Below are 15373 nucleotides of genomic sequence, written 5' to 3'. Positions count from 1 at the left end.
CTGATCCTCATATTCAAGCGGAGCTATTCTGAACCGGATACAACCTGGCATAGCCTGTAAAATATCACCAAAACAGCATGCTATTATACTCCAATTCAAAAAAAACAAACAGCGTGTATGTGAACTATATCTCTAGTATGATTGTTAGTGGGCTCACCTTATTTTGTTCTTCCCACCATTCATCATCAGCCACAATACAACCAGTAACAGGATCTCTCCCCAATCCGGTTGATCTCAAGTTCAAAGTCTTCCATTGGGTATACATTTTTTTCAATATATCCCACCTATTCTTCATTTGACTCTCACCGTATGGCCTCTTGGTACGCTCATAAAACTTTCTAAGAAGGTTTGCATATCCCACCGCATTCAAATATTGTTGCGGTCGATTGAAAGCAAGTACTTCTTCCACACAAATATCATTGAAAGCTTTCGCGGCAAATGAATCCCATTTTGCCACAATCTTTGACGACTTTTCCATCTAAAATTTGATTACAGTATTGTAGAATTAAATACAAATCTACAAGCTTGTTCACTGACCATACAACCCACAATCTGTCATTTTAGCAATCCATCAAGAAGTGACACAAATTTTACCTTGCTATTTGTTGGCGGCCTTGCAGTCGTAGCAGCTACAGCTATCCAGATCCTCTGCAGCAACTGCACGCATGCATAAAATTGTTATGAGCTACTCTATCATCATACAGCTCCAAAGAGACTCCAATGTAAAATGAAAAAAGATTTAATGACTTCATTTAAACCACCAAGTAGAAAGGTTACGCATAAGTCGTGAAAAAGAAATGTAGTTAATTGAATTAATGGATAGGTTTGGCAAATTGCAAGTACTCTATCTTTATAGGGGAAGTAAATGATTGAACATACGAAATTGATCTACAGACAAATTTGACATGTTAGCATAAATAACAATCATCCGCAGCCATGGAATACAACCTAGAGCAATTAATCAAATATATGCAACACTTCCGAGACCGAAAATGTCCTTAATTTGTCAAAGCTCCGACGTTGCTCAAGGTCTCTAAGCTAGCTTTAACACACTGGAGAGAAATATTCCCTGTCAGGTGTCTTATGCCATTAGGCACGCTTGGGTCCTTCAGCTGGTGCAATTTCAGCACTGCTAGGAAGTGTACAAGCATACAAGTACCTCATCCTTTTAAGTTTAGCTATGCCCTTTGGTAAAGTTGATAGCTTGGCATTGAAACAATCCAACACTATCAAGTTCTGTAATCTTCCTATTGCTGTAGGTATTCAATACTAGTTGATAGCTTTTCTTACACTCAACACTTTCTTACCCTCAAAACTTGTTCACCGAGCCACGCGGCAGGGGCGGCCGCAACACTTCACCGAGCCAGGCGGCAGGGGCATCCGGCGGCAGGGGCGTCCGGCGGCGGGGACGGCGCCCAGGTGGCAGGGGCATCCGACGGCGGGGACGGCGCCCAGGCGGTAGGGGCGTCCGGTGGTGGGGGCGGATCCCAGGGGGCAGGGGCGTCCGGCGGCGGGGGCGGCGCCCAGGCGGCAGGGGCGGCCCGCGGCGGGGGCGGAGCGCAGGCGGCAGGGGCGGCCCGCGGCAGGGGCGGAGCGCAGGCGGCAGGGCGGCCGGCGGCGGGGGCCTGGCAGGGGCGGCCAGCGGAGGTAGGGAGGCGGGCCAGCCGACCCGAGCGGCGGCGCCGGGATCTGCAGGGGGGCGGCGCCGGGATCTGCAGGAGCGGCGGCGCCGGGATCTGCAGGAGCGACTGTGGTTGCGGGAGGCGCGGTGGGGGCCAAGCCCGATGAAGGTAGGGAGGCGGGCTGGGCGACCCAAGCGGCGGCGGCGGGATCTGGAGCAGCGGTGGTTGCGGGAGGCGTGGGGGCGGACGCCTGGAGGCGTCGGTGGCCGAGGGTACCTAGGGAAAAAATGGTCCGCTTGCCCCAGAAGCGTCTCCAGACCCGCGTACGAGATAAGCTGGGTGCTAGTTCTATTCCAGATTTTCAACTAAACGGCTTACGTGACAAGCGGGAAATAAACAAGGCGTTTGGGTGGGTTTATCGCTTATTTCTACCAATAAGCGGGAAATAAGCGGATACAAACAGGGCCCAAACCTAGGATGTAATAATTCATAAAAAGAATGAAAAAAAAATCAAACTCAATTATATATTAATTCAATCAAATTCATTAATTGAAACTATGGAGGTAATAATTAATAAGTACGGAAAATATAATAAAAATCAATTCTATATTACCCTAAATGAGAATAATCAACTTCATTAATTAAAACTATGGAGGCAATAATTAATAAAAAGAAAAAATATAATCAAACTCAATTCTATATTATATTAAAATGACAAACATAACATTGCAATGGTTATAATATGACTATAGAATTTTATTCAAAAATAATTCATTTCTAGTTTTTTTTCTCTCTTCCCTCCTCTCTCTCCCCTAGTTGTAGATTTAGATCTAAATGACAAGCTAATAAAGCTAGATATGATGGATAGAAGTTCAAAAGGATAGTTGTAATGGCATAAACTCACCTTATATAGCCACCTCCTCCAAGGAAATCAAGAGCAAAATCTTCCCCCTTAGATTTAGTATTTTTTGGAGCTTTTCTCAAGCTCCTCTCGGGGAAGCTCCAAATGGAAGGTTGTCTGGAGAAGAAGATGAACAGAGCATTTATGGTGATAGCTGTGCTGACGGGTGACATAAGCTAACCGCCAGAACAGATCACCCCCTCTGTGGTGGCGGTGGGCTTAGGATGACCGCCAGCACAGTGGCCTCTGTGCTGGCGGGCAATATAAGCTTAGCGCCAGCACGGATGGGGTGATCTGCGCTGGTGGGTGCTTGGTTCGCCTGCCGAGAAACCTTTATGCTGATGGATGCCAATCACGCCCGTCAGCATGCTAATTTGCCTCTGAGCTAGTACAAATCATTTTTGATGTAGTGCGATAGGCTCCACCGCTTCGATGTGTTCATCTTCACGGCTAGCCTAGAGCGACACACCTTCTTCGATCGTCATGACCCCCAAGGTCTGGACTGCAGTAAGCAAGGGCATTCCCACTTAGCTGCCAGGGATTCAGGTGCTGGATCAGCGCGAAGCTGAACTCACGTCATTTGCTAAAGCCAAACTCTCTGCAGTTGTGAGTGTTACTGTATGAGAAGTAACGGTTGACCAATTATGTATACATAATTACATACCCCTCATTGCTGAACAATTGCTCTTGGATACCTACCACTGTAGTACTGCTTCAGTGTTTACTGGTAATCTTCTTATTCGCATCCCATCAATTGGAATAGAGAATGCAAGTTACCTTACAAGTTCAGTTAAAAATCTAAGTGCTTCACCTCACGAGTTCAGAAAAAAGCAAGCAAAAACTGAAAATGCAGAGCACGAATACCATGACAAGTACTGCTTACCACTGAGAGAATAGCATCATATAGTTCCCATTAAGCATTACTAGGCTTACTGATTTTTGCATCAGTAATCATGTGCGCAACACCGCAAAATGCAGAACAATCTGCATCGTGGACATAGCGTAGGACTGAGCTGAGGAACGAGAACGAAGTTCAGTCATATCAGTAATGTATAATCCAAGAAAGGCTGGACAGGATCTTCAGTGTTCCTTGTGCATAGAGCCTAAGAAGAGGCACCAACTTATCCAGTTGCATCTCCCACACACAACTGTACTTCAGTTAGTTAAACTAAGCAAAATCAGCTTCCATGTCATGCAATGAGTGGGTCCATCATGAAAAGCAAAGTACTAACAACTAGCAAGTAACAATCACTTTCTACACTGTATTATCATATTGAATACAGTGGTAAGCAATGAAAGCCCAGAATGCTGATAATAAAACGAGGTTGGATTGTGAGCTGCATTCATGCGGTCTTCCATTTTTCAACAGATAATTAAGCAATAGGTAACAAGCTCATCAGCATATCTCTGTGTATTCTGAAATCCATCAGAACCTCAAGCCTCTCAAAACTTCAGTATTCAGTAACATCATACAGGACTGTGCATAGAGATAGAGTATAGTGTTTGCCTCAGAATCAAAATTCAAATGTCATGCAAATCCTCTTCGTGTAAGGGGTGGATAAACTCACAAAACACAATATAGTCTGTCAAGAATGTACATGTGCCAACACACCAATGTTCACATTGAACTGTCCATTTAAATTTAAATGGAAGGAGTAAGGCACTTCATGACATGAATATTAAACTAGCAATTCCGCAATTAAATAAGAGCCACTTCTTGAAAATTAACATCTGACTCAAAATTTTATGTTCTACATTGTGAACCGAGAAAAAAAAATCAATAAACAGATTAGCTTGTACATTTCGTGAATATTCACAACGATTTATACCATATGGTATATATCCATGGAAAGAACAATGAACAAACTATGAGAGAGAGAGACAGAGATAGTAGCAACTGTCATCTTGTACATTTCCATGCCAACCAATTATAAAGAACAAATGCAGTCTACTTCTGCTAGTGTTAAACAACCAGTGTCATGCACAGATGAGAATCAGAGATCACACAGTAAATACAGCAAAAACAAATAAGCTTGTAAGCAAACAAAATTAACACTTGAGGAGACTAGTAAAAAAATATAAGACAGTCTTCCCAGATTTTGCATCCCTTCTGTTCTAGCATAGGCACTCGCCTGCAGTACCCTGTCACAGTGCCAATGGAAATAAAATCAGAATGCTGAATTGCATAGGTTCATCTTCCAAGAATATTACTAGGGTAGAATCACAAGGAAACAATCTTCTCACCAGCACACAAATTCTCAAAGTGGATTCACAATTAATGTCCTCACACAAGAATGTCTTAAACGTCAACCAGCCAACAATTTTCTGTATTCAGATATGTAAATTCAAAAACTTGGAAGTGCCACGAAGTACAGGAATTGTTGTACGGAGTAGCGATTACCAACTACAAATGAAACACATATGTTTTCCATCTACAAACTCAAACTGACAGGCAACACCAACATTCAGAAACAATCTCACACTCAACGCAATCAGCAACTATCTGATCAACACCACAACTCCCACATCATGTATCGCACGCGGCACTCAAACATCAGCGCATCACAAACTAATGAACTGGAAGGTCATAGCGAAGAAAAACCTGCCGTCTGCTCGTCTCAAGGGAGAAGCCAAGCCGGAGGAGAGTGGTTCGAAGGGTTCTGCGGCGGGCAGAGCTGGACAACTGGAGGCGGCCCTTCTGACCACTTCCCGGTGGCGGTGGACTGGGAAGCCAAGGCGAGAGGAGCGTTGTTGCTAGCTGGCATGAGTTTTGCTGGAAAGCACGCAGGTTGCTTGGGCTAATCGGACCGGAATTGTGTTGGGTCGAATGGCCTGGACCCAATGTAGACCCACTAGAAGTTACTGAAGGCCGATTTAATTAGGCCTAAATTGCAGCCTACGACGGCGCTTGGACGTGTAAAAAGCTTGCTTGCAAGGTGTTACACGAAGCTTGTCCTGAAAAAAGAAAGAATTCCGCCACAAAAAATAAAAACAAAACCAAGACGATGAAGCTATAATGTTGAATGCCTGGAAGTGGGTAGGGTAAACGTTTGGGTAGGGTTTTTTGAACTAAAATCCCTGGGAAGTGTGGAAACAAATACTACCAAAACTCGTAGAGCAGCCTTCGATTTGCAAATACAAAAGACCGGACAAAGAAAATAAAAGAATGCCACCTCGAAGACCGGAGGTCACCTACGCCTCCCTGGATCTATACAGCCATACTACAGGCGCAGTTCGAAAAAAAAAGGATGGTTCACCTCACAAACTCACAAGCTCAGAGAGGGCAAAACGAAGCAGGACTGCGATAAGGACCACTGACAGAGGTAAGCAATGCATGCCCAAACTGCTATGAATTAAATAGCAACCGACATGTAGACGCAGTCACTACGGGAAAGACTAAATTCGCCGAGTGTAATTGTTTCGCCGAGTGCAATAATGCGGGCACTCGGCGAAGACCCCGTTTGCCGAGTGTATTGCTCATAACACTCGGCAAACACAATGCACTCGGCGACAAAGCGATTTGCCGAGTGCCGAATAAGAAAACACTCGGCAAAACCCCGTCGACACTCGGCAAACATAAGACACTCGGCGAACTATTGAGCACCTGCCCTGCACGTGCGCCGTCCGGTCGGAACCGTGACGGACGTTAGTTGTTTGCCGAGTGTCGACGGAGGACACTCGGCAAACCTACTAGTTTGCCGAGTGTCGTGATGGGACACTCGGCAAACTGGCTTATATGCCGAGTGCCAGGGGGCACACTCGGCATACTATGGTCAAGGCACTCGGCAAAGAGGGGCCTTTGCCGAGTGTTTTGGACTTAACACTCGGCAAAGGGGGCGTTCCCAAGTGGAGGAAAGGTCCTTTGCCGAGTGCTATGGTCAAGGCACTCGGCAAAGGGGCATTGTTTGCCGAGTGCTACGGTCAGGGCACTCGGCAAAGGGGGCCGGTTTGCCGAGTGCCCGGGACCCGGCACACGGCAAAAGGCGCCGGCTTTGCCGAGTGCCCGGGAGCCGGCACTCGGCAAAGGGACCGTGTTTGCCGAGTGCCAGGCGCCTGACACTCGGCAAACTCCCGGTCTTTGCCGAGTGTTGGCACTCGGCAAAGACCCGGTGTTTGCCGAGTGCCTCCCGTTTGGTACTCGGCAAACCCGCCGTTACCCGACGCCGTCAGTCCGCAATTCGCCGAGTACATCTTTTCGCCGAGTGTTTTTTGGCCGTCGGCAACATGTTTGCCGAGTGTTCGAGTTTTGACACTCGGCGAACTAGTCTTTGCCGACACAAAATTTGCCGTGTGCTCTTTGCCGAGTGTTACACTCGGCAAAGGCTTTGCCGAGTGTTTTTAGGCCTTTGCCGAGTGCCCGGAGCACTCGGCAAAGGTTCTGTTTCCCGTAGTGAGTGGTATATTCAACACTAATAAAACACAAGTAAGAGACTCATCGGCATAACGGATTCTGCGATTCAGCATAACGTCAAGCCTATGGGTTGCAAATGAGGCAGGGAAATGCAGTTGGCCACAGAATCGAAGTTCAGATGCCACGCAAAATCATCTTTCTTCAAAGAAGAAATGCACACGATTTATCAAGAATATGCTACCTACCAACATGCCCATTTTCAGGCACAACTATCCATTTAAATTCGACAGGAATATGTACTGCATTTCATGACATGAACATCAAGCTAGTTATTAATTCATAAAATAAATGAAGTTTATGAAACTTGTGGAGGGTGAGGGTAGGTTCAGATGACTTCATGGGTATTAACAACTCTGCATCTCAGTAAGTTCAGCTCCCATTCATATTACTCCAGTTCCATGCTAGTTTGTGAAACAATAAGGAAACATTCTGGTCGCTAGCACACAAAGTTCCAAACTGGATTCTCCATTAATCACCTGACACAAAAAACCTATATCGGCAACCATTTCTGTTTTCAATTACGTGAACTGATAGAGTGCCACAAAGAACAAGAAAGTAGTAACAACTAACAAGGCATGACAAATGAAACACATGGATCTGAACAACAATCTCACTGTTCTGCAATCAGCAACTGTCTTCAGGCTTTCGGCAACAATCTAATAGCAAATGCAATAAGCAGCTGCCCGATCAACATGGCAATTTCACATCGTCAATCGCACGCAAACATCAGTACATCTGAAACTCATGAACTGGAGTTTCGTAGCCAAAAACTTGCCGTCTCAAGGGAGAAGCCATGCCGGAGGAGAGCAGTTGTTCGAACTGTCCTGCGGGGCGTAGCCTTTGATACCAGGAGGTGGTCCTTCTGACCACTTCCCGTTGTCGTTGCAGGGATACTGCTTCTCATTGACACCACGGAACATCATCCCCTCGTCGTAGAAGCTCCGATCATCCAAGAAGTAGATGCCAGCCTTGAACCCCGGGTACTGGGCCACCTCGTAGGATCTGGAGCAGCCTCTCCCCACGAACAGCACCCAGCGTGTCCAGCTCGCCCCAGCACCAGGTGTACTCAACCTCCTCGCCTTGATCGTCTACCTCGGCGACCTGATCGTCCTCATCGTCCACCTCCTGCTCGATGTCCATGTCCTGATCCTCATCCTCCTCGTCGTCATCGTCGGACTGGGGAATCTGAGCCGGGCCCGGAACACCCTGAACGACGAAGTCAGCAACAGATGCAGACACTATGAAGCTCAGTTTGCAGGTACATACACCACAATAGATGCAGACACTATCTGGAAGGCACACATTGAGTCCAAACACAAGTTCTTTGTCTGGTTGTTGGTGCAAAGTAAGATCTTGACAGCAGACAAGATGCTCGTGAGAAATTGACAAGTAAACACCATCTGCCCGTTGTGTGACCAAGAATTGGAGACGGCTACTCACTTATGTTTGCAATGCAGCTATGCAAAGCAAGTTTGGTTCTTGGTAGGCACATGGACGGATGGACATGTTTCTACTCCAACTCAAGATGATAAGGAAGTGCAAGAATGGTGGCAAGGACAGCTGAAGAACTTGAGCACAAAGCAACGACGTTCAAAAGCCGCTCTCATGACAATCACAGCATGGCACATATGGAATGAGAGGAATAGGAGAATCTTTCCAAATCAGGAACTACGACCATCACAGATTTTGATGAGAATCCAGAAAGATGTTGAGCTGCGAAGACGTGCCTGTGGGCGCCCTTCACTGGGCGGTATATCTTAATTCGTTTAGATGCTTAAGACTCGAGTTAAACTTCTTTTATGTAATATTGCATTTCATGTAACCTTGAACTTCTCCCTCTTAAATAAATGAGCAGTGCTCCTGCGTCCTTTTCAAAAAAAAAAGCAACAGAGGTTGAGGAGCGAACCTGACGACCATCAGCAGTTCCCCGCCGGACGCCACGAGGTAGCGAGCACGGACGACGAGTCCGTCGTAGTTGCGCCCCTCTGGCTGCAAGAACTTCAGCTCGGGAAGTAACAGCATCCGCCCACCTTCACCGAGAACCGGCTCGCACACGCGGATGTGTTCGCCTCTGGTGAGGAAATGGAAGGCGACGCCATGATACACGACGTCCTCAACCTCGAAATCCACTGGAGGTAACCAGTCGGGCTTGGCCGACAGAGACCTCATGCGCCAGAAGGCCAAGCGCCGGAGCGCGGGGTTGTCCGGCCAGCTGCCGATGATGCAGGCGCCGACGCAGTTTGGGTGGCCCGGCGGGGACGAGGGTGGCGGCGAGGATGACCATGTCGCGGTCGTTCTGCTGCTGGCGGACCAGGTCGGGGAGGGCATAGCTGCTGTTGTCGCGGAGGTTGAGGAGCTCGTGGCGGCGAGTCTGGTAGGCGAGGAAGAGCCAGGCGCCGTCGTGCGACCCGAAGTAGCGCGCGCCGTGCGGGGGCGCACCGATGTCGTGGCGGACGCGGAAGTCGCTGAGGAAGCAGTGGACGGGAGTCGAGCCGGCGGACGGGAGGAGGAGCCACGGGAGCGCGGGTGGCGGGGGAGGGATCTGGGCGCGCGCGCGCCATGTGCGGCAGACGGTGGTGATGGTGCGGCGGTCCTTTGCGCACGGGAAGAGGCGGACGATCTCGGACATGAGGTCGGCGGGGAGGTCGTCCGTCCAGCGCCGATGCTCAGCCATGGGAGTGCCGGAGAGGTGGGGGCGAGACTAGAGCGATTGGTAGTTGGGGCTCGGAGGCCGGTGGCGGTGGACTAGTGGTGGGTGGCCGGGCGGGTGAGCGGGTGGACGACGGCGAGCCGCCGAGGAACTGGAAGAGTTTTTTTTTAGAGGAAGGAACCGGAAGAGTTAGCACTGCATTTGGATGTAGATACTCAGCCGAATTGACATTGATAACACCCGAATTCGGAATTGGAAATCATCCCTAATGCCGATCGGTATTCATGAGACACTCACCCGCTCTCCCTTCATACCGAGCCCACCCCCTCGGTTTTCGTTGGAATCGTCCTCCGCCCGTTCCCTCCGTCTCTCTCGCCCCTCTCCTTCCTCCCTCCCTCGGCATGCCGCGCGCCGCACCCCATGCCCTGTCTGCCGGCGAGCCGCGCTGCCCCTCCCCAGCCTCCCTCCGCCGACGAGTCGCGCTGCCGCTGCCGCGGCCCCTCCCCTGCTCCATCAGCCGGCGAGCCGCAGGCCCCCTCCCCTGCTCCATCAGCCGGCGAGCCGTAGGCCCCCTCCCCTGCTCCCTCCGCCGGCGAGCCGCAAGGCCGCGCCGCCCCACCCCTGCTCCCTCTGCCGGCGAGCCGTGGGGCCACGCTGCCCCTCCCCTGCTTCCTCCGCCGGCGAGAACAACGAGGGCGGCGGCGTCCCCTTCTCCTTCTGTCAGGAGTACAGACGTTCAGACGCCATTCAGAGGGACGCCAGCCATTCAGTCATCCATTCAGAAGGCTCAAGTGCAAGTCGGCGACAGATTGAACGATTCAGCGACTTCCAAGGAACCGTCCATCCTTCATCCAGCGGCGGAGATCGCTTCACTCTCACGCTGTAGCGTTTCACCCGTTTTTCAGACTGTTAACAGTAACTTAGTAAGAGCAGTTACAGCTCCTTTAATCTTTACCGTTTAGATGGGTTGTAATAGGACCCGACCGGTGGTCTGGGGTTATTGTCGAAGAGTATGAACCCTAAACTATATCTAGAATAGCAGTAGCTCTAGTTGCGCTGCCACCATGGCTGGCTTCTGTATCTGAAGACTATGTTCAGTTAAATCGAGCTGCTGTTCTTCTCCATTCCTCTTTCCCCTTTCTGATTTCACTTGAGTTCTGGATTCCTCGTTTGTTTTTCCTGCCCAGATCCTACCGGTCTTGACACCTTCTCACGGAGTGACAAGTTCATGCAGATAGGAACAAAGACCAAATTTCAATTCCATGCTTTTGTATATCAAACAGGCATTGAATTGAGCTGCTTTACAGGATTCCATAAGCCAATGTAATGGCCATCCAAACAGCAGAATTTGAATTGTGCTCATTTCAATACCATGGTGGATTTGGTATTAAACCTAATTCAATACCATGCCCTCCAATATCGACATCCAAACGAAGTCGGAGATTTGGGGCAGTGTACGATTCATTTTTTTTATTGGGGTCCGTGTTGGTTGCTTTTTTTAGAAAAAGGGTTGGATTTTATTAATACAGTACTTTACATCCAAGCCCCTAAGAGGGTACCGCTGAGTGAAAAGAAAATTACATATAAGACCACCATAGGAGCACCCAATAGCTGTTGCCATCGCCCACTGTTGTTGCCGCAACCCAGATCTTCTCCACCTCCCGCAATGAAGAAGACCCAAAATGAAGCTCATGGCTGAATCCGATTCGACGAAGAGTTACTTTTTAAGAAGGCCATAAGAAGCACACCGAAAAGCATGATGTTTATCCACTGAACGCTCCGACCCATCCTCGATTTCACTAGGATCAATGGTCGGTCGCCTCACCAGCCAACCCTAGTCGACGAGCAGCAAACCCGCAAGAGGAGTGAAAGAACACCAAAACGTGCAAACGAGAAGGTGGAAGGCTAACCTCACAAGGCAGTTCCTACCAACTGTGTAGCCATCAGAATCACCTCGGAGGGTCAAAACAATCCGCCAGACTCCAACTACCATCTCCATATCGACAGCTACGAGTCTGCCGCCGATGACAACATGGGCATGAACGGCACAGTGAAACTTAGAGGATTCGAACACCAAAGCATAAGAAAACATCGCCGGTGCTGAACCCTCCGCATATAAGACCGTTACCATGCTCCATGCGCACATCGACAGCTGCTTAACCCCAAACTCCTCCATGCTGAGACATTTTAGTCACACTCAGCCTTTCTCTGGATCAGAACTCAGAAAAAAAAAAGTGTCTTACTACTTTAGGTGAGTGTTACTGTTTTTTAAAAGGATATGCTCATTATAACTTAATAAATTGAACACCCATAAAATGTAGCATCCTCCTATTTACATGAGCATAGTTACTACAAATCTTGGAATAGTTTCCATTTGTATACTTATCCGTTTTAATTTCGTTTGTCATGCAGAACTTGCAGGAATTGATAGCATCATTCTAATGCATGCTCTGCGGTTGCTGGAACAAAAGGGAAAGGCTGCTATATTCAAGGTCAGTGATTGTGACGGTGTAAAGTTCTCTGTCTGAATTATGTACATTATGGTGGCAGCATCAACTATCTTGTTTTTTAATGCAAATCAGCTATCTGGATCGATGTTTTTGCAAACCATGCATTGTTGTGACAAAATCTGTATATGTACAATACATGTTCATAGGACAACATGTAATGGCACGAGATGTTTTGCAGAACGAAGCTATAGTGCTGCTCTGTATGATGATTCAGCACTTGGTAATGAGGGTTTCTCTCAGTAACTATGTTTGAAACTTGAGCTTGGGAAAATTTTGTTCAGTTTGTTAAATTTTTGCGATAATATTATTTTGTGTTGCTACATTGCACTTTTTTTTTTGGTTGCCCTTGTATAGTTGCGACCAGCTAAACTAGCTTGTGGATCTGCATGATACATAATTGAATGCATTTGATGTGATGAGGCCAATACAACCATTTTTCGCGAAATCCAATAAAACCACCCACTAAAGTGATTCTGCTGCTCAATGGAGAATAAGACTGACTGAGAATGCCATTAATTTCTTCTGCTCAATGGAGCACAAGACTGAGAATGGCGTTTCTGCTAATCAATGGGGAACAAGACTGAGAACGCCATTTCTGCTACTCAAGCATTCCTAAAGGAGAAACCAAGTGGCGAAGGAGAGAATCTGACCACCATAAGCAGTTCCTTACGGGACTCCAAGATGTACCGGCCATGGACGTGCTGACCATCGTAGCCACGGCCCGGCAGCAAGCGCAACTCCATACCAACGTCGAGCAGCCCATCGTCAGCGAATACTGGTGTGCACACAAGGATTCTTTCGTATCGGGTGAGGCAATGAAGGCTGCCGTCGTGGAATATGAGGTCAACCACCCTCAAAGACCAAGAAGTCCCAAATGCTCCTGACGCGACAAGATCACCGATGCGCCAGAACGTGATCTTGGGACAGGACGGGTGGCTGCTGACGATGGTGGCGGCGATACAGCCTTCGTCAAGCGGGCAAGAGGAGAGTGTGACGCCGTGGATCACCATAGGGTACTCACCAAGACCACGGCCAATGCGCATGGCATTGGGGATGCAGATGCGCTGGTCCGTTCGGACGTTGAGGAGAGCGTGCCCTTCGGTTTGGCCGAAGGCGAGGAAGAGCCAGCAGCCCCTGTGGCAGCCGAAGTAGCGGGCGAATCGTGCGTCATCCGGGACGTCGAGGCGGTGGAGGGCGCCGCCTCTTAGGATGCAGGCGAAGGCTGGCCCTTCGGCGTGCGGGAGGAGGAGCCACGGGAGCTGCTGCGGCAAGGGCGCGGCCCGGATTTGGGGCGAGTGGCCCGTGACGGCGGCGCGAAATAGGCGGCAAACCCGGGACATGGCCAAGCGGTCGGCGGGGCATGCGAGCAGCCCGTAGATGTGGCGGAGGATGTCTTCGGGGAGGTTTCGAAAGGGAGCGTCCATGGCGGACGGAGGGGAGGTTTGAGGCTTGGTTGGTGGTGGATGGCAGAGCAGCGGCGACCGGCGAGGCGAGGAGGAGGCGGTGGGGTAGATTCTATTTCGCCTTGTGGAAGATTTGCAACCTGAATTGCAGGAAGCAGCAGAAGAGTCTCTTATGGATCGTGCTGGGCCAGTCTCATCTTGCAACCGCTAAAACACACACAATTTCCGCCAAGTGTAGACGTCGTCTCGGTCTCGTACGGCCTGGCCTATTAAACTGGACTACTGGAGGAATCGGGGCCCAAGTAGGGAACAAAAACTGATCCAAAACCCATCTTCCTCCGGCTATGTATGATCCTTTTCCAGCCATTCATTCCCCAATTCTTCGTACAGCTGCTCGTTAATTCCTCTACACCCAGCCTCCTTTATTTCTCCATCCACCAGTTACCTGTTCCTGCTTTGTTGCCGAAGCATTTCCCGTGTGTTTGGCCCCGGGCATCGGAGATCATAAGACCGAGACGAGACGAAAATAGCAACTGATGAGGAGAGCAAAAAATTTCAGGGCAGCCCAAGGCCAAGCCCAAGGTTCCTCTCTAGTCAGACCAACACTGATAGTCTGATACTGTGTGATACATTACATGTATGTACATATATAAGACGGACGCAGCAAGCGACGGCACACGCCTCGCGCGCTCCCGTGCCGCGGCGTTCCATGTCGTCACACCGCCATTAGCAACGCGGGCACCAGGCAGGCGGCGGCGAGGCCGAAGAGCCCCGTGCCGCGCCGCGCCGCGGCACCGGAGCTGGGCGTGTCGGGCAGCGGCGGCGCGACGAGGAGGACATTGATGGCGAGCTTCTGGCCGACCTCGCAGTGCTCGCCGACGCCGCAGAAGTAGTAGCGCTGCCCGGGCTCGGTGAGCTCGATGATGGTCGGCCCGTTCTGGTACCGGCTGGTGATGTTGCGCATGCTGCACGCGTCGAACAGCGCCCGCGTCGGCACCTCCACGATGTTGTGCACCCCGCTCCGGTACAGGAACACTGCGACGAACGACGCGGACGCGGGCGAGCAGATGAGCGCGCGCGCTAATTAGTTTGGTCCGAGACCTGGATGGAGCAAGAATTTCCACACGGCAAGCTAAGCTTCGTAGCTTACTCAGCTTGTCGCCGATGCTGATGTGCCTGGAGCGCGCCCAGTCGTCGTAGTACGTCTTGTTGGGGGGCATCCGCCACCCTTTGCCGGCGCCGACGATGTGGTACACCCCGGCGGTCGAGCCGCCGACGAGGGAGGCCACGACGGCGGAGAGGAGCAGCAGGGCGTGCTGCCTCCTGCGCGCCATGCTCGGTCGGTCGCCGGGGCGCTCCTCGCTTGCTTCTTTCCTTCCTCTGCTGCTCCGCGCGCTTTGCTCCCTACCCTCCCTGGGCCGGAACCTTCCCTTCCCTCGCGGAAGAAAAGATTGCGATGGCGGAAAGGGAGAGACGTTGGGAGGGGGCAGGAACGGAGGGACCAAAAAATTGTGGGAAATTGAGGAGTTGAATCCATGGACGTTTGCCTATTTCTGATCGCTCCCCTCCAAAATTGGCAAATCACTGGGGGTCACAAATGGGCAACCGTTCAGTCTGTGCTTTTGCCATGTTTGGCTGGTGAAGAAACTCAGAGAGAACGGCAAGTCGGCTGTCATCTGATTGATCGAGGCACTACGATCGTCGCCTGCTGTTGCAATTTTCCCGTCCCCAATGTTCCGTGGACATGCATTGAACAAGAGCATCACAGATGTTGCTGTTACCAGTTAGAGCTGTCCCTATAAGTTCGTGATCTGATTATGTGCGAGTTGATAAGTGCAATATTTCCACAAGACTCATGGTGAGAACAAAGGTAAAA

The 15373-nt window shown here is 49.9% G+C and overlaps 2 protein-coding genes and 1 non-coding gene across 3 annotated transcripts; all 3 read right to left on the bottom strand.

The window, feature by feature from the left end:
• Positions 1-7558: 7558 nt before the first annotated feature.
• On the bottom strand, positions 7559-10197 carry LOC117849012 (uncharacterized). Its single transcript, XR_011897681.1, has 3 exons — positions 8777-10197; positions 8057-8140; positions 7559-8013 (listed from the first exon to the last, which is right to left on the bottom strand). It is a non-coding gene; the product is annotated as an uncharacterized protein (transcript).
• A 2334-nt stretch (positions 10198-12531) lies between these two features.
• On the bottom strand, positions 12532-13565 carry LOC117850990 (F-box/kelch-repeat protein At3g18720). Its single transcript, XM_034732884.2, has one exon. The coding sequence runs from the start codon at positions 13516-13518 to the stop codon at positions 12697-12699; it is 822 nt and encodes a 273-aa protein (XP_034588775.1). The 5' UTR covers positions 13519-13565; the 3' UTR covers positions 12532-12696.
• A 501-nt stretch (positions 13566-14066) lies between these two features.
• LOC117848019 (umecyanin) lies at positions 14067-15195 on the bottom strand. Its single transcript, XM_034729322.2, has 2 exons — positions 14648-15195; positions 14067-14532 (listed from the first exon to the last, which is right to left on the bottom strand). Exons 1-2 carry the CDS (start codon positions 14829-14831, stop codon positions 14213-14215), a joined length of 504 nt encoding a protein of 167 aa, XP_034585213.1. The 5' UTR covers positions 14832-15195; the 3' UTR covers positions 14067-14212.
• Positions 15196-15373: the final 178 nt, after the last annotated feature.

This window comes from Setaria viridis, chromosome 3 (assembly GCF_005286985.2).
Source record: "Setaria viridis chromosome 3, Setaria_viridis_v4.0, whole genome shotgun sequence".
In the NCBI taxonomy this organism is placed as follows: domain Eukaryota; kingdom Viridiplantae; phylum Streptophyta; class Magnoliopsida; order Poales; family Poaceae; genus Setaria; species Setaria viridis.
This window is presented reverse-complemented; position numbering and strand designations above follow the sequence as displayed.

Bases quoted from the DNA above. Each gene is read 5' to 3' on its own strand.
- LOC117848019 (XM_034729322.2), bottom strand. From the start codon at position 14,831: ATGGCGCGCAGGAGGCAGCACGCCCTGCTGCTCCTCTCCGCCGTCGTG. The intron at 14,533-14,647 runs GTAAGCTACGAA...CGTTCGTCGCAG, and splicing joins CAGCATCGGCGACAAGCTGA to TGTTCCTGTACCGGAGCGGG.
- LOC117850990 (XM_034732884.2), bottom strand. From the start codon at position 13,518: ATGGACGCTCCCTTTCGAAACCTCCCCGAAGACATCCTCCGCCACATC.